This window comes from Mastomys coucha, unplaced genomic scaffold (assembly GCF_008632895.1).
Source record: "Mastomys coucha isolate ucsf_1 unplaced genomic scaffold, UCSF_Mcou_1 pScaffold23, whole genome shotgun sequence".
Lineage (NCBI taxonomy): Eukaryota > Metazoa > Chordata > Mammalia > Rodentia > Muridae > Mastomys > Mastomys coucha.
Window position 1 is genome coordinate 50,244,486 of NW_022196906.1, and position 21,914 is coordinate 50,266,399.

Genomic DNA, 21,914 nt, shown 5'->3' on the forward strand with positions numbered 1-21,914 from the left:
CATCCACATCCATTTCTTCCTCTTCTTCTTCTTCCACATCTGAGAGATCACCTCTCTGAGCAAATAGCAGATCAGGAATGAAATGGTGCATGATTTGCTTGATTTTGTATTTGTCCTCTTTCTGAATGCCCGTTTGCCTCTTCACATGATGGATAATCAGAGCAGCAGCATCTTCTAGTATCTGTTTGTCTTCATAGGCAAGAGAGAGGTGCGGGCCAACAGGTACACCAGCGTTCTCTTCTGTAGCCTGCTCTTGCCTCTGATGGAACAGACATAAAAGCACTGTGTGACATGTATACAGCAACAACAAACCTACAATACTATACCAGTAATGCCAAGCAGTGGTGGCAAATGCCTTTAAACCTAGTCCTCAAGAGACAGAGGCCGGCAGATCTATGAGTTCAAGGCCAACCTGGTCTACAGAGCAAGTTCCATGATAGGCAGGGATACACAGAGAAACCCTGTCTCAAAAAAAAAAACACAAAGAGTACACTAGCAGCACATTTTATTATTAACCAAAATGCAATTTAAGCACTGGGGCACCTATCTATAGTTCCATCCTTTGGGAGACTAAGCCAGGAAGGGTACAAGAATCTAGGCCAGTTTGGGCTTAGACAGAAACATGACAGTGGCTACCTAATCTGAAATACAAGAAATAACCTTAACAATAATGTTTGTCTCTCTTCTAAATATTCATAAGTACTATGGACAAATTGGCTTGATATAAAAAGATTAGTACCTTCTATAAATTGAAAACTTAAGAGAATTGCCTTTAAAATTCTAGATTAGCACTTAAAATATTGGGGTAGAATTTGTCATGTAAAAGTTAACAACACTGTCAAAGATAAGTGTTTGTAAAAGTTCACTTACTATTTATATTCTTTAAAACTCAGGGACACTTTTTGAAAGCCTGATAGATGTCACTTATGCTTCCTACCTCCTAAGGCAGGTCACAAAAAGCAAGACCAATTTCATTTATCTCTGAGTCTTTACTCCAAGTGCTATCTATACTCCTGGTAAGTGAGCAGAGTAACAGAGTTACTACCACTTTTTAAGTGAGGTAGATGAGATGCTCCCTAGGAATACCAGGTCTTGTTAGAAGAAGTGTACATTGAAGGCAGAATGATAAACTGGGAAACCAGAGGAAGAATTGAGTGTAACTGAGGATTAGGTTTAAGATGCTAGAGCCTGACAGAAGAACAAGCAGCTTAGTTAACTGTAGAAGTTAAAGCAAGGCTGAATACACAACTGCAGAGCTGCAGGGGCTGTGCAGACTGCCAGCTCACCTCGTCATAGATGCTCTCGATCTCATTAAGTAAGCTCTTAGACCTCAAGACCTTAGTGTCGTTCTGTTTGAAGTTGATGCCTTGGTGATCTAAAGACTTCAAGTAGTACTTCTCATTTTGCTCTCGCCAGACCTTGTTGAAGCCTCTCTGAGCTTCTCGCCACTCTTCCTCTTTCATCTTCAACCTAGCAGGTGAGAAGGGATATAAGTAACAGCATGTGGGAATTGAGAGGGTTAAATTTGGGAATGAGCCAGGCTTAATGTATTTGATGAAAACTCAAACCTATGCTGTTGGTGCTTCAAGTAATGTCCTGATATTATCTAAGGAGACTTATTTTTTTGATACAAGTCTTACTGGAAATGTACATAGATCACACTAATCTAAAATCTATGGTGATTCTGCTTTCTACTTCCCCAATGCTGACATTATAGACAAAGAAATCAAATTTGTCTGCCACGTATACTCAGAAAGTGAGTGGCATCATCAATGGGGTTTTTATTTGAAAAATTGGATGACTTAGAATTCATGACCAGGCTACTATCAAACTTACAGCAATCTTCCTGAGTCTGCCTCCCTAGTGTGAGGTCTATAAGCATGAACCACATCTGGTTTTGTTGAGTATTCTCAAAAAACTACTTGTCCTCAACTAACTAAAGCAACTTGCTTCTTTGTCATGACTCAGAATGTGTACTGTGCTCATGGAAATGCAAGTATCCTAGAGAGGGCATTTGGTGAGAGAGGGAAGATTGCAGTCCCTCACACCCCTGTGGTTTGGGATATGGTAAAGCATTTGCCTATCAAGCATGTTATTTATACAAACAGTCCTAAGTTCGATCCCCTCTACCAATAGAGACAAAAACCCAACCCTGAAATGGGAATGCATAGCACTCTATCATATACTTACCAGGCTCTCTCTCTCAGAACTTATGCATGATAGGAAAGCACGTTACCATCGAGCTACACCTCTAGTCCTTCAACCTCACCTGTCAACATTTGTTCCATTTGGTTCACAAAACCCCGAATGTATGTTCCACCATTCTACTCTGTCCCTAGTGTTGAGCTACTGAGGAAGGAACTGGAATTCCAATTAGATAACCAGACAGAAAACTAGAGCCCTATTTAATGGGACACCAAACCTGTCATACAGCACACAAAAGCCAGAAGATACATGTTGCAGCATTTTCTCTGTCCAACCACATTAGGGCAATGACAAGTCTGTGATTGGACAGGAATAGGGAAGCAAAGCTAGAAGTTTAGGGTGAGGAAGTCAGAGGTCAGAGAGAAGTAGGAGAAATCATGGAGGCAGGTGAACAGGAGGACAATCCAGACCCCTCGTGGTTTTAAACAGCCACAGGTAACTAAGGTTTTCACAAGGTTAGAATAATTGGGTTAAAGCATTATCTTTATCATTTGGCTCTGAAATTATTGTACTGGCATCTTGTAAATTGTGATCTTTTATATATAAACCTGACTAGATAATTAAGCCTTAGAGTCATGTTTCTACCAGGTAACTAGGCACTAGACAACTGATTGTGGGGTGTGTGGGGCGTAGCATGTAAGCGAGATGATCTTGCGAGCTGGGAGACAACAGCAAGGGCACACTGGGTCATTAGTGATGTGGCTGGCCAGTACCAGTGACACTAGATTAAGAACGTGGCCCAGCAGGCCAGGAGAAATTGAGGGGTGATCTTTTTTAATATTTCCCGCAACAGATACATACCTTTTAAGGACAATTGGAACAGCAATGGAGGGGTTCTTTCTCAGACCATCTATTATATCAGCTGCTTTGTCAGCATATATCCTCTGGAGTGCTTTTCGATGGATGACTTCCGACGTGCCTCCAAGGGTGTTATCCAAGCGAAATTTGGCTTGTTCCTCAGCAGACAAGCGAGAAAGTTTTTTCTGTATTGCTTCTAAAACCCGGATTGTTGCAAGATTGGTCTCAAGAACCACATCAAGCTTAAAAAACAAAAGAAAAAAAGAGGGTGCTCAGGCCTGAAACCAGAACACAACAGAGCTGGGAAAATAAAGAGGGTGTCAAACTCCTCCCAGAGTTTTTAAGGTATTTAAGGCTCTCTTACTACTAAAATATGAACAAGGACACCTACAACTATCATAAGGTTATTTTCTGGCAAAAATGCCAATGTACATAATTCATAAAGTTGAATTCTGATACATAAGCTGATTAGCTGTTACACTGTATCCTGTTTAGCACTGCTGACCACAGGCCAGCAGGCCCAGAGAGAGCTATCATACTGATACCTCTCCTTGCACTTTCGTTCATTCTGAGACAAGGTCTTGCTATGTATACCAGACTACCCTTCAATTTGTGGCAAGTTCTTCCCTTTGCCACCTAAAGTCTGGGATTACAAAATGTGAGCCACTTTATCTTGCTTATGAACTTTTCTAAAATTGTATAAACCTGTTATGTTACAAATAATAAGGAAACAATCCTAAAAACAGCTATGAGAGTAAAGGGGTTGGGGTATTAACTTAAATATGCCTAAAAGATACTAAACACTGCGTTACTGTTTCACATCCAGCACAGTGATCTCAGAGATTATCTTCTGCTTTGGGAGAGAGTAGCATGTAGCCAGTGACCATGAATTCTTCAATCCTTCTGCCTTCCCCTCTCAAGGGATTACTGCCCTCAGCTTAAAATATGTTCTTCAACTCAACTGAAAACTTCCCACAGAAGCCAGGTGTAGTGGTGATGCATACCCTCAATCTAAGCACTAGGAGGCAGAGGCAGGTGGATCTCTGAATCCTAGGCTAGTCTGGTCAACAGAGTTCCAGGAAGCCAAAGCGACACAGAGAAACTCTGCTTCATAAAACTACCTGGAGAAATTAAAACTTACTACAATTTAATTTTCTGTAATTAATTCTATGTATGTGGTGGTCTGGATGAGAACAGCCCCAAATGCATGTTTGAATACTTAGTCCCTAGTTGGTGAAACTGTCTGGGAAGAAAAAGGAGGTATGGTTTTTTGGAGGAGGTGAATCACTAGGGTGGCTTTCAAACAATAATGATTCTCATTGCATCACTCTGCCTCCTAATTATAGATCAAAATGTGAACTATCAGTTGTTCCTTCCTTCCACCATCATGGACTCTTACCCTCTGAAACGGTAAGCCAAGTTAAATTCTTGTATAACTTGTCTTAGTTATGGCGACTTATCAGTGATAGGCGCATAACTAGGATGGGGGCAGATGGTAACTGCCAGCCAATGGGGGGCAGTGCATAACCTTCTGAAGAAGGAATGCTAGTAGTGTTACACTGGTAAGAGAGCTCTCCCATCAATCTGAAGGAATAGAACTAGTCAACTCAGTGTAATCACTATTCTAGTCAGATACATGTAAACTACAGTTCTTTCCCTTCTGCTATGGACTTAGTAACCATCATCTGGACAATGGAGACTGAGGAGACTGAGCCTAGTTTCAGTAGTCCCTTTGACCAACAGGGGACCTGTCCCACTGACTCCCATTCTACATCTTCCCACTCCAGCTACAACCTTTACAATCTAGGTTTTCCTGGAATGCACCACCGCGGTCAGCTGTCTCCTCTTATTTTATTTTTTTAAAAGCTAACTCACACACAGTATCTAAACACCCCTTCCTCCCCCCCAACCCCCCGAGATAGGGTTTCTCTGTGTAGCACTGGCTGTACTCAAACTCAGAAATCCACCTGCCTCTGCCTCCCCACCCCTTCCTTTTTCCCAAACCTCAATTGACAAAAGATACCTCAAATCGTTCATCTTCACAACGGTAAATATGTTCTTCATACTGAGTCTTCTTGGAACTAACAAAAGTGGAATCTTCAGACCAAGACGGGAAGGAAACCCAGGTATCATTTAAAACCTTTAGGTTAAAAAGAGGCAGAAAGGCCTGTGAAAACTTATTGGTAATTAAACTCTCTCAATTAAAAGATAAATCCAAAGGGGAAAAAAAGCTAGCATTAGTCCACAAACTTTAACTTTGGTAAATGTCCTAGCTAGTTTTATATCAACTTGACACAAGCTAGAGTTATCTAAAAGGAAGGAACCTCAACTGACAAAATGCTACAAAAGATCCAACTGTAGAGCACTTTCTTAATTAGTAAATGATAAGGGAGGGCCTAGTCCACTGTGGGCAGTGCTGTCTATGGACTGGTGTCCTGGGTTCTATATATAGGAAAGGAGGCTGAGCAAGCCATGAGGAGCAAGTCTGTAAGCTGCGCTTCTCCATGGCCTCTGCCTCAGCCCTTGCCTCCAGGTTCCTGCCTGCCATCCTTTAGTTATGAGCAGTGATTAAGTTTAAGGCCAACAGTTTCCTCCCAAGGTTGCTCATGGGGTTTTTGTCACAGCAACAGCAACACTACGACAGTGAAGGTTCTATATGCAAGTCTTCTTTTGGGAAAAAAGAGAAGGTTCATGATTTCACAATTCATTTAAGTTCTGGCCTTTCCTGAAAGAGGGTTCAGCACATAAATAAGGGTACCTGCCATTAAACCTAGTCAACTGAAACTGATCCTGGGAACCCATATAGTAGCAGAGGAAAGGGTACTCGGACAAGTTGTCTCTGCTCTCTAAAGCAGACTATGGCTTACATGCATATATTCATATCAAATAAATAAAAACTTTAAAAACTCTGATCCTGGTACTATCACTACCCTCATTTGAAGAAGCTGAAGACCCAAGACTGGAACTTACCTCTTTACACAGAGGAGTCCGTCCTGTACACTTGGGCTGCTGGTAACTTTTTGGTAGGGCTCGGTAGCTAGAGCCTAGTCGTTTACAAGAGGCATAGTCTATCTCCATGGCAATGCCTTCTGTAGCTCGTTCCTTTGGAAAGCTTTCCAGATGTACAGACTCCTTATAGCCCAAAAAGTTTTTAAACCAGTTAAACAGTTCAGGGAATTTCCTGAAGAACCGAAAAAAAAAAAGCTGGTAAGCAATTCCAGACAGGACACAGTTATTATGAGAAACAACATTACAACTCATGGTTGGATCACAACTCCATTATCAAAGACAATGATTTCATACCTGAGAAGCATCTTTAATCAATTAGGTTCCATTTTCCTTAAACAATGCTCTCCAACAAGACAGTAAAAAGCCATTCTTTGGATCAAGAATATTGCTTCACTGTTCACATAATTCTCAGGATGTCAAATGCAATTAAAAGCCCTGATCTAGAATCTAGTGCTGGTCAGAAAATCAAAAGACCAAAAGTACTGCACCATAGCTGATACTGTGTCAGCATCTTTTTTTCCATTTTGTAGATAGGGTCTCTTTATGTAGTACAGGCTCTTTGAAACTCACCTGCCTCTGCCTCCCTAAAGTGCTGTCACCACAGCCAGCTGTCTTCCCATTCTAAAGGTTACACTACAAGGCGCAAGAAAGCCCTTTCAACACTGACCCTCATGATAACACCTTATCTATCACACATTCTTACAATCGCTGCATCAGCATACCAAAAGCACTAGGGGATATGCTCTTCATTTCACTTACCCCAGAAACGGAGAAACCAGCTGTACAAGCTCAGCCCGAGAAATCACCTCCTGGTTAAAGATAACAAGGCAGCGAAGGAAGTTTTCATAGGCCTCTGCACTCCGAAGAGCCTTTCGAACCTTGTAGAAACAACCAGAAGAAAAATGGTTTCAAAGAAAAGCAGGGTCCTTGATTATATTTAGTAGGGTAATTCTGAGTAGATATTTACTAAGGAATTGATGTTATTTTGTTTAGATTTGATCAAAGAGATCACCTTAAAAGGAGACAATACAATACTATAACCTGTCTCTAAACAATCTAAAATGGATGGGAATGCACGTGGAGCAAATGCACAAATGAGGCACTGGACTGCAGACACAGTGTCCGAACACAGCCTGTTTTACTATTCACTTTAGTTTTGGAGGGCTTTGAGGTAATATTTATACTCAAGGACTGCCAAGTATCAAATAGTAGTCTCCTACTGGCAGCTTCTGAATCAAGATATAGAACTCTTGGCTCCTTCAACACCATGTCTGCCTGGTTGATGCCATCTTTCCCTGAAACTGTAAGCCAGGCCCAACTGCTTGTCTTTCTAAGAGTTGCCTTAGTCATAGTGTCTCTTCACAGCAATAAAACCCTACCTAAGACAGTAGGCAATCAGTGAGGTCTAGGTTCAGTGAGTCCTTGTCTCAAAAAATAGGGTAGAAGAGACAACACCCACCTGACCTCTAGCCTCCACACATACATACAAACACATGCATGCTGACATACAGGAACAGGTAGGCACAAACACACACCGACAAATGCACACATCCCAAACAAACAAGGGACTAAAGATGGTTCAATGAATGAAGCACATGCCATGCAAGTTTGCGGTCAGAACTGGGATTTGCAGAGATCACATAAAGCCAGAAGCAGGAGGGTTTGATCTGCAATTTTAGCAACCTACAGTAGGGCAGGAGGGAGAAACATCTTAAAGACTCAATTTTTTTTTTTTGTTTTGTTTTGTTCTTGTTTTTGGAGACAGGGTTTCTCTGTATAGCCCTGGCTGTCCTGGAGCTCACTCTGTAAACCAGGCTGATCTCGAACTCAGAAATCCACCTGACTCTGCCTCCCAAGTGCAGGCATTAAAGGCATGTGCCATCACTGACCGGCAAGACTCAAAATTTTAAAATGTTTAAAATGTTTAACAGCTTACAGAAAATGTAAGACTACCTAACAAGGTATATGAATCTGGAATTTTAGTTCTAAAAGACAATCGTTAGCACTGTGTATCTTCATGCCCAGGACTTATCAACACACCTGTCTGCTATGTTCATATTATCTCAACCTGCGGTGCAAAAGGGACTACACATAGAAGACTGGGAATTCACAGATGTACAATCCTTGACAGACTATACTTTTTGTACTGGATACCAGTTATTTGTTTTTAATTTATCAGCTTTTAAGCCTATGAAAAAGTAGAGAGATGCCAACAGATCCTAATCAAATCACTCAACCAAAAAGATAAACATAAGCATTTCTTCTACTAAATTTAAAAGAAACTTTGACATATTACATACACTCTTTTAGTGGTAGGTGTATGTAATATTACCATTATCCTTCATCAGGACAGCTGTACAGGCAGAGACAGAAAAATTATCACTAATGCAGCCATTGAATAGTCTGTTTTCTGCAAACACCCAGAGCAACAAGCTAGAGTAACGATGACCAAACCACTTCAGACTTGAGTCCTGTGAGAAGCCCACCAGCTGCCTACTTCACTGTGGAAACTGCCTGCTAATCATCAACTTGACTACAAGGACAAAATCAGATACAGAAGTCAAACCGAAGTAGCATTCATGGTGTCTTATCAAAAATTCACCTCCAGCTACTGCATAACACCTACAGATCTTTGAAAACACTCCAACAGAATTCTCAAGCTGGGCAGAACAGTGCATACTGGGAGGAGAAAAGAGGAAAATCAATAGTAGCTAAAAGTCAACCCTGGTTTCAGAGCAAAGTTGAGGCAAATCTGGGCAGATATAAGACCCTCTCTCAGAAAACCAAAAGAAAATAGTCACTACCCACTACGTACCATGTCGGAACAACTAGATCACAGACCACCTAAAGCATCAGCGCTTCATGGCGAGAGCACAGCTAGTGTGTCTAAGGCTGAGCTTCATAACTAGCACTACTAGGAAGCAACGGCATAGGCACATACACCTCAACTCTTAGCACTAGGGAGTTCTATGAATTTGAAGTCAGCCGGTTGTACACAGTAAGTCCCAGGCCACCTAAGATTGTATAGTAAGATTTTAACTTTTAAAGAATAAATGGAGAAAGAAAAAGAGAGACAGATGGGGCTATAGAGATGGCTCAGCAGCTAAGAGCACTGACTGCTCTTCCAGAGGTCCTGAGTTCAATTCCCAGCAACCACATGGTGGCTCACAACCATCTGTAATGGGATCTGACACCCTCTTCTGGTTTATCTGGAAATAGCTACAGTGTACTCATATATATTTAACAAATAAATACTTCCTTAAAAAAGAAAAATGTAAAGAGAGAGAGACAGACAGACAGACAGACAGACAGAGAGAATGGATGGTAAGTGGGCTACATGTGGTGCCACTTAAGAAACCAGAGAAGGATCAGAAACTATAGGCCAGGCTAGGCTAAGTATAAAATGAGTTCAAAGGCAACCTACGTTACATACAGAGTCTGTCTCCAAACAAAACAAAAGTCAAAGAACTAAATAAAAAAGCCCCAAAAAATCCCTATCAGTTGACACTTTTGAAAGAAAACATCTGCCACTTTGTTTACACAACTGTTATTTGCCCTTAGCAACTAATATCAAATGTTATCAATTTCTTATGTCATCTGTCTTTAAGAAAAATACCGCCAGGCAGTGGTGGCACACATCTTTAATCCCAGCACTTAGGAGGCAGAGGCAGGCAGATTTCTGAGTTCGAGGCCAGCCGGGTCTACAGAGTGAGTTCCAGGACAGCCAGAGCTAAACAGAGAAACCCTGTCTCAAACAAACAAACAAACAAACAAAAAACCAAAAACAACAACAAATCAAATGTTACCAATTACTTACCTTATCAAAAAATAATGATTCCGTTCCAACACCATGCTTGGTGGCATCAGCCATTGAAGACTCCTTTAGACTAATCAGTTTGGGTTTTTTCTGGAATTAAAAAAAGAAAAAAAAAATCAACACAAACAAGTAAGTTTGATTTTGCTAAAATGGTTCTACTAATGCTAATGAATAACTTTATTCTGTCCTGTAAACAATGCTTAAAATGGATGTCTTTCCTCTTTTTGTGCTGGCTTTAAACTCCTGATTTTCCTGCCTCTGCTCCCTTCAGAAAAGTCTACTGGCATTTGCTACCATAACTAGAGCCTGGCTTGTGAAATTCAGAGATAAGCCGAAAGACTCTCAGAGCCATTTTCTATTTTGAATTAAGCTGTTTTAGACAGCTGAGGGTAAAGAATCGGCCATGATTAAGAGACCAGTATATACTACAGTGAAACTTTTTTGTTACTGACACAACTTATGCTGGTCAGCTGGAATTGAGAAATTAGTGGTGATTAAGAAGAGACAACATCACTGAGGTGACATCTTCTGGGAATTGAATACTCAGGACAACCAAAGGGAAGCTGCTAGGATGAAGTGGCCCCTTATTTCTGCTACTGGAGCCAGAGTGGGTCCCCAGGGAGTACTGGCTTTAAAGGCATGAAGTCATCAGAGAGAGCAGCTGAGGCTTGACACCTGGAGAAGCCAGGAGAGGGCACTGGTGAAGGTGCAGCCAGAAAAGCAAGTGAAGCCAAGGATTGCAGGATAAGAAAGAGAAGAGCCCAGGAGAGGTTATTTGTGAAAGGCAGCCCAGCTGCATTAGAAAAGCCAAGTATTCTGAAGATGCTAATACAGCAGGAAGACAAGCAAGCAACAACGGTAGAGTGCAACCTGCCTAAACCTACCAGACAATCTGTTGCTGCAGCCATTAGAGCCGGAAACTAACCAAGCCTTTTGGAGGAGGAGCCCCAAAAGATTTAGGTGGAACCCAGACACTGGACTCAGCTATTTACACAATTGGGAGTTTGAGTTTTGCTTATTCAGAGTATGACTGTCCCCTGGTTCTTCCCTCTTGAAGAAAGAATTTTTTTTTGGTTTTTCGAGACAGGGTTTCTCTGTGTAGTCCTGGCTGTCCTGGAACTCACTCTGTAGACCAGGCTGGCCTCGAACTCAGAAATCTACCTGCGTCTGCCTCCCAAGTGCTGGGATTAAAGGCGTATGCCACCACTGCCTGGCTTTGAAGAAAGATAATCTAATAAGCTTATTTTTGATTTTATAGGAGCCCATAGTGGAGAGACTTTGAGTTCAGAGTTTTGTTTATTTTTAAACTTTTATTGCATGATTTCAATTTATCTGAATTTGTTAACCAGAGGTTTTTTAAGAGACTGGATTTTATACTTTTTAATGTATTTGAATTTATAAAGACTGTAGAACTTTTAAAGTTATTTATGCTTTATTATATTCTGATACTAATATTAACAGGCCATTTTGGAGACCAATATAAAAGGTTCTAATTGATGTATTTGTGTGTCAAACATGATAGACAAAAAGAAAAAGATAACTATCTTTAACCTATACTACTTCAAGTTATAAATTTTAAAAAAGACTAATTACTTCATTGTCCAGTAGACAGCATAACCATCTTACTAGCATATCCACTAATAATTGTTATCATGTGATTTTTGAAACAGTGTCACACTATGTAGCCCCGGCTGGCCTCAACCTCACAGAGATTGGGCTGCGTCTTTGCTGACCTGTCCACCACAGTGCTCACAATACAGGCATCACTATAGCACCTGCCAGACTAAGACTTTAACACTGAGTTTAAAAGGGAAAGCAAGTTCCAGGACAGCCAAGGCAACACAGAGAAACCCTGTCTCGAAAAAAACAAAAAAACAAAAAACAAACAAACAAACAAACAAAAAAAAACCCAAAACAAAAAAAAAGGGGGGGAAAACAAGCTGCCTATTGTGGCAAACCCCTGTATTCCTTCACTCACAGTAGTCTGAGGCAGGAGGACTGTAATGAGCTGGCAATTAGCCTGGACTATTTACTGAATACCACATTAGTGAAGGGTACCTGTTGAGAACTCTCCAAACTAAACACAAATAGATAGGCTATAATATAACCCTACTAGCCAAAATATACTTTTAAAAATTCACCTCTTAACTACCTATGAGGAGCTGCACAAGCTTTGTGGGCAGCTGCTGTCTCAGAGCACACAGGCCCCATCCACAGCTTCTGCTGCCTATGTGACTTTAGAACTAAGCACTAGCATGCAGTTTCTACCTATGGATCATCAGTGTGGATGGAAACAGATCAGAAAGTGAGCTCTTAGCTATTTAGCCCATTCTTGCAATCCTCAGAATACTTACTGAAGTTAGACAAAAAACCAACAAGCCATTACTATAGTCAACCTGATGATTCCAAAACCAAGAAAACACTGCAAGCACCCCAACAATGGGATCTGTCAAAGTATGTGAGTCCTTGCGGCCACGTACTTGATACCCACCACCTTCCATTGTCTTTTCCATTTGACCAAATTCTGAAGATACCTCTACTCCATATTACATAATTTAAAATTCCCGAGAAATTCAACATTAAATACATACAGCTTCTGTCTTATCCTAGACACACTAAATCAAAGAGAGCAGGCTGGGCTTCCTAACAAACGTAAGATTTCCTTCTAGTACAGCCCACGGCTTTCCTTGCAGACAAAGACAATATAGGTAAGACCTGTCAAGCAGAGAAGCAGCAACGGAGGAAGACCTCTAGTCAAGCAAAGCCTCCGCTTTGTTTATGGACACTATGCTCACAAGAGTTGAACTGCCCCAGAGATCACTCATTTACTTAGGAAATATAAATGTAAGAATATTCTTCTTGGAACCCAAGGCAAGTTTAACATATCAAATCATGAGTACCATATCAAATCATGAGAAACATTAGTTAAATCTTGGTGACAAACAAAAGAGCCAGAAGCTCATAGCAAAGAAAAGAAAAATATAGGAACTGAAAAACTACAGTCCACAGAGCAAGTGCTTTCCTGACCTGCCTTTTACAGAGCTGCTAAGAAGCTTTGTGAGCAATTTCTGTGACCTGTACCAACCTGATCTAGATATACAGGATCCGAGCACCTTGCCTTCTATCTGCCTACTCTCACCTTCACTGGAGGTGTGGCTCCTGTTCCAGAGTGCCTGCGGATCTGGCAACCGTTCTGACTGGGCCTCTGTGGCTTGTTATTCAGTTGGGGCTTCTTCACAGTGCCTCCATGGTCATTTCTCACAGAATCGACCTTCTCAGCAGTTGTTTTGCTTAAAAGCTGGTGAAGACAAATGAGAGATTAACATTCTGATCTAAGTATCATCTAAAAAGGTCCCTCTTGCTATAGCTTTCAAAGTTATGGTAACAATATTAAATAATGTTGTTTGTCTAAATCAGATTTACCACCGAGCTGTTGGCATCTGGCAGGAACTGTCCAAACTCAGACAACAAATCTTCCTGGTTTTTGAAGAGACGAGCCACCTGGGCATACACCTCCTGCTCAGTCAAAGCTGGAGTGTAGTTTCCTCCAGCTTCCTTGGCATTCCGCTGTTCTTTCTGAAGGAGGACAAAATGGGCAGATGATATTAGGAGAACTACCATTTTGAATCCTAAACCACAGAACAAAGATTTTCCGAAATATGACTAAAATATGTTATCTACTTCAGCTACATTAAAGTTTTTAATTAGTTTTGACTGCAGTCTTTTGAGCAAGGAGAAAGTGCTGAATGATGTCTTAAACTATAAACACATGTCTGTTCTTTAATTAAACTGATAAAACAGAAGACATTAGAAAATTTCTTCCATGTTCTCTTGTCAATGTATCATGCTTTTACAAATTAAACTCAGAAACTTCCAATGTGAAACAAGCATTCTCTTCATGGCTAGTGACCTTAAAAATCCTGACAAGATACTACAGGGTAAGCAAAGCAGGTAAGTAAAAGTGGGTTCCTGAACACACATTCTAGTTCTAATCAGTTACTATTCCCAGTAAGAATTACTGGGCACAATAAATATTCTAGACTAGATTCTCTGAGAGTAACTATCTTGTAAGAAGAACCTGATCAAACCATGAAAAAGCTTTCTGGGCTGGGTGTGATGATGGTAGCAACCAGAGTCCCAGCTACTGGGGAGGCTGAGGCAAAAGGATCATCAGAGCCCAGGATTATAGAACCTGCTTAAAAAGGGATAAATGAGTAACCAACCCTCTTACCTGGTATGTGTGCAAAATCTCCAAGAATGCTTTGTAGATGTCTGGTTGGCCCTGGAATCTGTTCTTGATCTTATTAACATAGTTGATGGCATGATTAAACTCCACAGGTTGATTGTTTTGCAAAGATGGAGCTGTTCCCAAGGAGATTGTCACTGGTGTGTGAGGCTGGACTGGTGGAGAACGTGGGGATGCATATGGTGGGAGTGGGGGAGTCTGCTGACTGGCTGGAGTATGTGCTTGTAGTTGGGAAGGCTAGAAAGAAAAAAATCTTTATTTTCCTCAAGAACATAAGATGTCTGACAAGCAACACAAATTGAAAACCCAAAGTATCTGATCAAGCCACATCTTTTACTGACTTAGGGCCATGAATACTAATTGAGCCAAGCCATTTTAGTTCAAATCATCTGGACAAGGTAGGGGACCTAGAAAGTATTCTGACAATACTACCTCAAATGTCTGGAATACAACATTAAATTTTCATATGCAATTTTTAAGCTCACTACCTTAACAGGTGCAAATTAAAAAGAAAACCTCATCCTACACAGATTCTTAATGTCAAGGATAACAACAACTCAGTAGTTCCTATAATCCAATGAAATGTTTCTAAACCAGCTGTGTTCAATAAATAGAACACCCTGAAATAAAGGGATCCTCTTTCTTTGTGCCATCAGATATAAGAGCTACCAGCTACACACTGGTTCTTGAGAACATGAAATTTAGTTAGTGCAACTAAAACACTAAACTAAAACTAAATTCTATTTGGCAAGCAACTATCCTAGCATACCTAGATCAAGGATCTTGTCTATTAATTGTGATTATCAGCTAACCTGGCAAATGGAATAACATGATTGTAAGCCGCCTTTCCATCCAGCAGAAATAAGGAGGCAAACACGAGCCCTTCTCCAAGCAGGTTTTAGCCTGGAACCTTTATTTTTACTTCTTCTTACTTATCCCAATAATCATAATAATCTCTCTAATCTTCATCTAGTCTCTCTAGTAGTAGTCTCTAGTTGTCTCTCTAATCTCCTCAGTAGTCGACAACACTCAGTAGTATCTAGTAGTCTCTCTATCAGCCTCCCGAATAGCTGGGACTACAGGCGTGCGCCACCACCGCCTGGCTCATAATAATCCTCTCTCTCTCTAACCTCCAGCCTTCACAGGTTAAATACTTTTCCTGGTCCCAATCAGCATCAGCTATGTGGCAAAGCATAATAGGCTGCGGGAAATTCATACCAGCTTGCGTCACAAACAGGAGCCACTCAGCTTCTCCAACTAATGGCTTGATTATCAATGCTCTCTGCTTTGACCGGAGACCAGGTGTTCAATATATATGTAGGGTGGCAGCTGCGGCTCCCCAGACGATTGTGGGGTTTTTTTTTGGGGGGGGGGGGGGGGGTTTCGAGACAGGGTTTATCTGTATAGCCCTGGCTGTCCTGGAACTCACTCTGAAGACCAGGCTGGCCTCGAACTCAGAAATCCGCCTGCCTCTGCCTCCCGAGTGCTGGATTAAAGGCGTGTGCCATCACAGCCCAAAGAAGTGATTATTAATCTTGGATTCCTTAAGACATACTACCCTAGCGCGCCCTATAGTATTTCCTCCAGATTGCATCACTTCAGATCACGAATCTCTGATCAAGGGAAGAGAATGTAATTTATACAAGGATCTCTCAGGATTATCTGTATAGCCCTGGCTGTCCTGGAACTCACTCTGAAGACCAGGCTGGCCTCGAACTCAGAAATCCACCTGCCTCTGCCTCCCGAGTGCTGGGATTAAAGGCGTGAGCCACCACCGCCCGGCACGATTGTGTTTTTTTTGAGACAGTATTTAATACAGCTCAGAATAACTTCAAATTCCTTGTCCTGCTTCTAGCTCTAGTGCTGAGACTTACCGACAAGTCATCATAACCAGCTCTGCAACCACGTTTATAAAATGACAGCCATTAATGTAGAAGTGAATTTGACCATGATAAAAACAATCATTTCTGAGCTAGCACCAAGATTCCCAGTTACTCAGGACCATCAAAGCTTAGGATTGTAAGGCTAGCCTGGGCAACACAGAAAACCCAAGTCAAAAAAGAAAGCAAACCACACACATACCCTATTCCTGGTGTCAATGAACTACTACAAAGCCAGCCCTGAGACTAGAGTAAACAGAAGCTGAGGACAAACAAGAGGCCTAGAGTTTGCTGGTGTGATGATTTAAGTGAGCATCACAATAATGATCTATACAAACATGAACCATCTGAGATGTCAACATCTTCTCTGAGGACATCACTGTAACTTGTGTACACAGGGGAAGGTTAGGAGATGCAGTCCTCCCACAACTCACCTTGCTGACTTTAGCAGGTGTGGGCTGAGGAGCTGGCTGAGCAGGAGTGGGAGCTGACTGGGATGAAGGCTGGGAAGGATGTTGAGGGGGTGGCTGAGGCTGGGGCTGGATGCCATGGGTGGGAATCTGATGAACTTGGCCAGGTGTTGTCACATTCACCATGTCATTAGTCTGCACCTCAATTTTGTAGCCAGGAGGTAAGAAGGTGTTGAAACCCATGATCAGGTCAGGGTGGCCTTTAAACAGCTGAGAAACGCGGCTAATCACTCCTGGAGTATCAATGCTGACAAAAGCAAACAGGAGGAAAGAAAAGCTATGAAAAGCAAGCTTGGCAAAAGCCCTAGAGGAAAACAGAAACTTCTCACTAGGCTTCCTCTAAACAGGAAAACAGAAACACTCAAATTCCAAAGACATTCATTCGCTTGGTCACAATTCTGAGTGACACATACATTCTCAGCAACAAGTCTAAGCAGCAGGTCCACAGCCATCTAAACTGTTCCCAAGGCAGACCCAATCTTGGATATACAGTATGGATCATAGTGGGCACATGTCTAAACTGTTCGGAGTTACTCCCAAACAGCAAGCCACTCCCAAATATCAGGGTTATCTTACATTAATTAAAAAAAAAAAATGCATCCTAAAAACTTAGCAGTGTTACTTCCCTTACTGAAATAAGCACCAAGGATTTTAGTATAGATTTAAAAATTTAAAAAGCCTAGTGCTCTATAATTACCACTAAACCAAAATACAATGATGTGCAGTTATACATTCCTTTAAGGCTAGCTCTTGAGGCTCAGGCAATAGGTTTGCCAAAAGTTCAAGGCCACCCTGAGTTACATACCCTAAGACTCTGTCTCAAAAACATTCCCCCAAAGAAATAATAATCTATGAAAAGAGGATGGTTGTGTATATATATTCCCTCTAAAACTCAACATGTTAAGCACAAGTTTAAATGCAGCCACACTTATCCTTTACCTCTGAGATTTAAATTCCTTCATGATGTCAAGGAAATCATTGTAGACCTGAGGCTGGCTACCGAACTGCAGTTTCACCTGGTCAAGATAGGACAGGGCATCCTCCACCTGGGCAGGGATACATTTCAGAGATATAAAAGTCAAAAGTTTTAACAGAAGATCATCCATGCTCAAAAAAGACAATAAGGAAATTATTTATGAAGTATCAGAAATCTGTACAAACATTAAAAGTATGATTCAATTTTAAAACAAAGTCAACTCATAAAATCTGTAGCCTTACCTCACATAATTCTGTAAGGAATGATTAGTGACTAATGATTTGTATTACCATAGTATCCACTCACCCACCTCCCAAGTACTTGCTAAGAAACAACGAAGCAGAACCAACACAGGCGTTATTTATTTATTCAGTAACAAGTTGGAACCCTAACGCCACAGAAACTTACTCATATCTAGCAGTAATAATAAAATAATCACTGAAGGCCATAATAGCACATGTTCTCCTCCAAAGTGAGGGAACCCGAGAGGTGATTTATAAACTGAAAGCCAAGTATAAGTACACATTATCAAACGTGAAGGTTCTCGGAGGACGCAGCGAGGAAACAGTCTCATGTAGTAGTTTACTTGCAAAACCAAAACTGCTCAGTCTAGCTACAAGTGAAGTATTGCTAAGTACAGGGAGAAAGCAGGACCCAGATCTTGAAGGAACAACTTAGATGTTTTATCTTCTTCATTTTCATGTATTCCAGTAGACAGAACTACAGGATAGACTAAAAGAATGTAAGGATGGGGCTATAAAGATGACACAATAGGAAAATGCTCATTTCCCATGAGGACAAGCATGAGGACCTAAGACTGGATCCCTAGAACATAAATTTGGTCACATTAGCACATGCCTGTAACCCCAATACAGGCATCACAGGTAGTACTCGGACAGAGTAAATCTGAGAGGATGGCTGGTGGTCCAGCTACTCTCAACTAAGGAAGGGAGGGATGGAGGTCAGGGAAGGAAGGGAGACAAGTTATGCTCTAGGGAGAATTGCAACTGATGTGAGTAAGAATGGCTTGATTAAAGTGCAGGTCAAGAGAACAGAAAACTCAACAATTCAAAAGCTTTTAGGGAGAAGTGACACGATTTGAGGACTAACTGAATGTAAGAGACAAGCGAAAGCAAGCATTCAAAGTGACCTGCCACAAACAGGAATGAGTTTGAAGGGCCAGAAATAATACACGTATAATTTAGGATGCTATAATATCAACTCATTCCTGTATATACTCTGAGATAATATTTTAAATTGTACAAATTTTTAAATTTTAGGATTAAGAAGTAATATCTGATTTTGGTATAAGTACAATTTTGATATACTATGAAATAAAATATTTATCCTCAAATAAACAATTAAGTGATGTTATAGTGTGAATGTCCTCTAAAACTCGTGTGTCTAATCTTTTTAAATGTGCTTTTGGTTTCCATATAGCTGGGAGTTGAATCCATGGGCTCCTGTATGCTCTACACTAAGTCCTAGTTCATACCCTCTTTTGATGGTGGTGGTGGTGAAGAGTTAATCATAAGCACTATGCTACTTACTTATACTCCTTAGCACCAAACTGAAAATCAGGGGTTTTTAACCCCTGCTGTGCTAGCAAGTAAAGACAGGAATTTGAATATACTAAACCAAACCTCTACCGTTGAGTTAAATCCACAATAGCTAACTGCTTCTCTTCTCTTTCTGATAGTATTCATGTGTGTGGGGTCAAACTAACCTTAGGTCAGTCCTCAGATACCAATTCTCTCACCTACAACTCCCCAAGAAGGCTCAACTTGCTGGCTAGTTGAGCCTCAAGGATTGGCCTATGTGTCTCCCCAGGAATTACAAGCACACACACCCACACACAGTTTTTAAAAAGTGAATTCTGAGGATTCACCTCACTTCATCAGCTGGGCTTTCTCCTCAGCTCCTGTTTTGATAGTATTAAATGAGGCGTATAGAAACAGACTCCATGAGTGAGGACAGTGCCATGGTAGAAGAGTTGGAGGAAACTGCGATGTTTTGAGCCTTCTACCTCCTGCCATATGTGTACAATGTTTTGCTGTAGGTATTTTTGTTGTTGTGATTTTTTTTTTTTTTAAAGACAAGGCTTTACTATATAAGCCTGGATGGCAGGGAACTAGCAATGTAGACTAGGTTGGCTTTTAAGTCACAGATATCAACCAGCTTCTGCCTCCAAATACTGGAATTCACAACCACATCCTGCTTTAAACACTCTGTTTTAGTAGGTGTCTTTCTCTCTGGTTGTCTGAACTCCCACAGGCTCATATTTGAATGCTTGGTCTCCAATTAACTGACTGTGAAGCATTAGGTGTGTGGTCTTGTTGGAGTTATGTATGCCACTACTTACTCTGAGGTTTTAGAAGCCCAATGCAAGTCCCAGACATACCAGCATAACAGATATGAGCTATCAGCTATTGCTCCAGCTCCAGTCCTGCCTGCTGCCATGCTCCCCACCATGATGATCATGCACTAATTCTGAAGCTAAAGGCAAGCCTCCAATTAAATACCCTTTCTCTATAAATTGCCTTGGTCACTGTGTTTTCACATAACAAAAGAATATTAACTAATAAATAAGACACATACATGCAAAAACAAACACTGACCCAAAAACAGCAGGCAAGGATTAGGGCTATAGGTCATTGGTAGAGGGCTTGTCAAAATGTGAGGCCCTACAGTCATTGTCCAGTATTGCCAGGGGAAAATCAATCTCTCTCTCTCTCTCTCTCTCTCTCTCTCTCTCTCTCTCTCTCTCTCTCTCTCTCTCTCTCTCTCTCTCTCACACACACACACACACACACACACACACACACACACACACACACACACAAGGGCTGTTGAGATGGTTCAGCAGGTTCAGGTACTCGACACTAAATCTAACCTAAGTTCAATCTCAGAGACTCACTAGGCACAGAAAGAGAACCAGCCTCTGAAAATTGTTCTTAGACCTTCAAGATGGAAATACAGGTTGTTAGTCACATACACACATACACACACACACACACACACACACACACACACACACACACACACACAAGTAAATGTAATTTTGAATTTTTTTAAATTAAAAAATCAAGGGATGGGATGGGGTGCTTGATACATGGCAGTGATCCCAGCATCTGAGAAACATAAGCAGAGGGGAGACAACATGATTCTAACTTGCATAATTTTCAGGCCAACCTGAGTTAAGAACCTTTTCAACCCACACTTCCCCAAAGAAAACTCAGCAAATTATTATATTTAGAAATCCTATCAATCAAGATCTTTTAACTAAAAAAAATCCCAACTCTACACAAAACTTACTCTATAACCCTAACCCCAGACTTCCTTGCTGGTTTGTACAAGAAAACACAGAAACAAGCAGGCACATCCCATGCTTGTATAAAGGGCACCCTAGAGCAAGACAGGTGATGGAAGCAGACTGTCCTTTGAGAGTGTTGACTGGAACAGGCTGAAGAGCCAGCCGAGCCTTGGGACTTACACCTGGAACCCCAACACTCAGCAAACAGGCAAGAGGGCCTCAAGCTTAAGGTACTCTCACTTCACAGTGAGACTCAACCTAGAAGCTCTCACTTCTACCCAGAAAGGGCTCTAAAAGGGTTTTCTTAGTTTAAGGACCAGTCTATAAAGGCTTTAGAATATTAAGGCATCATCTACAAAAATGCAGTACAAATCATATCAAACAAAGTCTTTTTCCCCCAGACTCAGTAAATCATTAAACTCACAGCAGTGCTTCCTTACACAGCCGTCATCTACAAGTAGAATGTGAAAACCATTGGGCAAAACACCAAACTTTCCCAAAGAGCACAAATAACTTGTGCTTTCTTTACAGACCACTCCTCAGTAAAGCAAATTTCATAAAATTTCTCCCTGTTGTTCAGCTGTCATGATCATTATGCTATTTATGTCTTACTTAGTGTCCTTAGGCCAATATTAAATTCCTAAGAATGTAGTCAATAAGGCTGGGATCAAGAAGTCAGCTAAGCAGGATAGACACTTAGAGACCCTTAGAGACCGCAATCAGTTCCAAGCTTTCCAGTGGAGGCTTGAACCGTGAATTCAACCCTACTACACCAGCTCTTTCTTCTACATACATATTTACAGTAAAATCTGACTTATAAACTAAGCACAGTAAAAATTCAAATAAAGATAACTTAGCTTCTATCTTACAAACCTCGGCTTGTTATTTTTCCTCCCTTATTAAGTTGAGAACTGTCACATTTTTACGTTAAAGGAAGCACTGTACGGCTTCTCTTCATTGAGAATCACTGTTCTGGAACTGGGGACTATCTGTGGTCTGACTTTCTAACTGACTAACAGGCAGGATATGTAAGGAGCATGCTGAGTAGAAGAGTGATTTACATCCTACTGGGGGATGGACAGTGTGAGAGTTCATTAAAATACTATTAGTGATGGCACATATTTAAATTTTATATAATGCTTACTCTGGAAAATTTTTATTTCAACGTTAACTCTAGGTAACTAAAATGGCAAAAAGCAA

At 41.0% G+C, this 21,914-nt stretch overlaps 1 protein-coding gene across 1 annotated transcript in view; it reads right to left on the reverse strand.

Moving 5' to 3' along the window:
* Window positions 1-21,914, reverse strand: part of Sin3a (SIN3 transcription regulator family member A) — a 57,978-nt gene that overhangs the window by 22,370 nt on the left and 13,694 nt on the right. The window contains exons 4-15 of the mRNA XM_031345697.1: window positions 17,365-17,471; window positions 16,390-16,672; window positions 14,061-14,312; window positions 13,253-13,405; window positions 12,969-13,127; window positions 9,830-9,919; window positions 6,772-6,890; window positions 5,974-6,184; window positions 5,027-5,143; window positions 3,007-3,245; window positions 1,287-1,470; window positions 8-259 (exon numbers count right to left, since the gene is read on the reverse strand). Of these exons, the coding sequence (XP_031201557.1) occupies window positions 8-259; window positions 1,287-1,470; window positions 3,007-3,245; window positions 5,027-5,143; window positions 5,974-6,184; window positions 6,772-6,890; window positions 9,830-9,919; window positions 12,969-13,127; window positions 13,253-13,405; window positions 14,061-14,312; window positions 16,390-16,672; window positions 17,365-17,471 (2,166 nt within the window). The remainder of the gene's footprint in view (window positions 1-7; window positions 260-1,286; window positions 1,471-3,006; window positions 3,246-5,026; window positions 5,144-5,973; window positions 6,185-6,771; window positions 6,891-9,829; window positions 9,920-12,968; window positions 13,128-13,252; window positions 13,406-14,060; window positions 14,313-16,389; window positions 16,673-17,364; window positions 17,472-21,914) is intronic.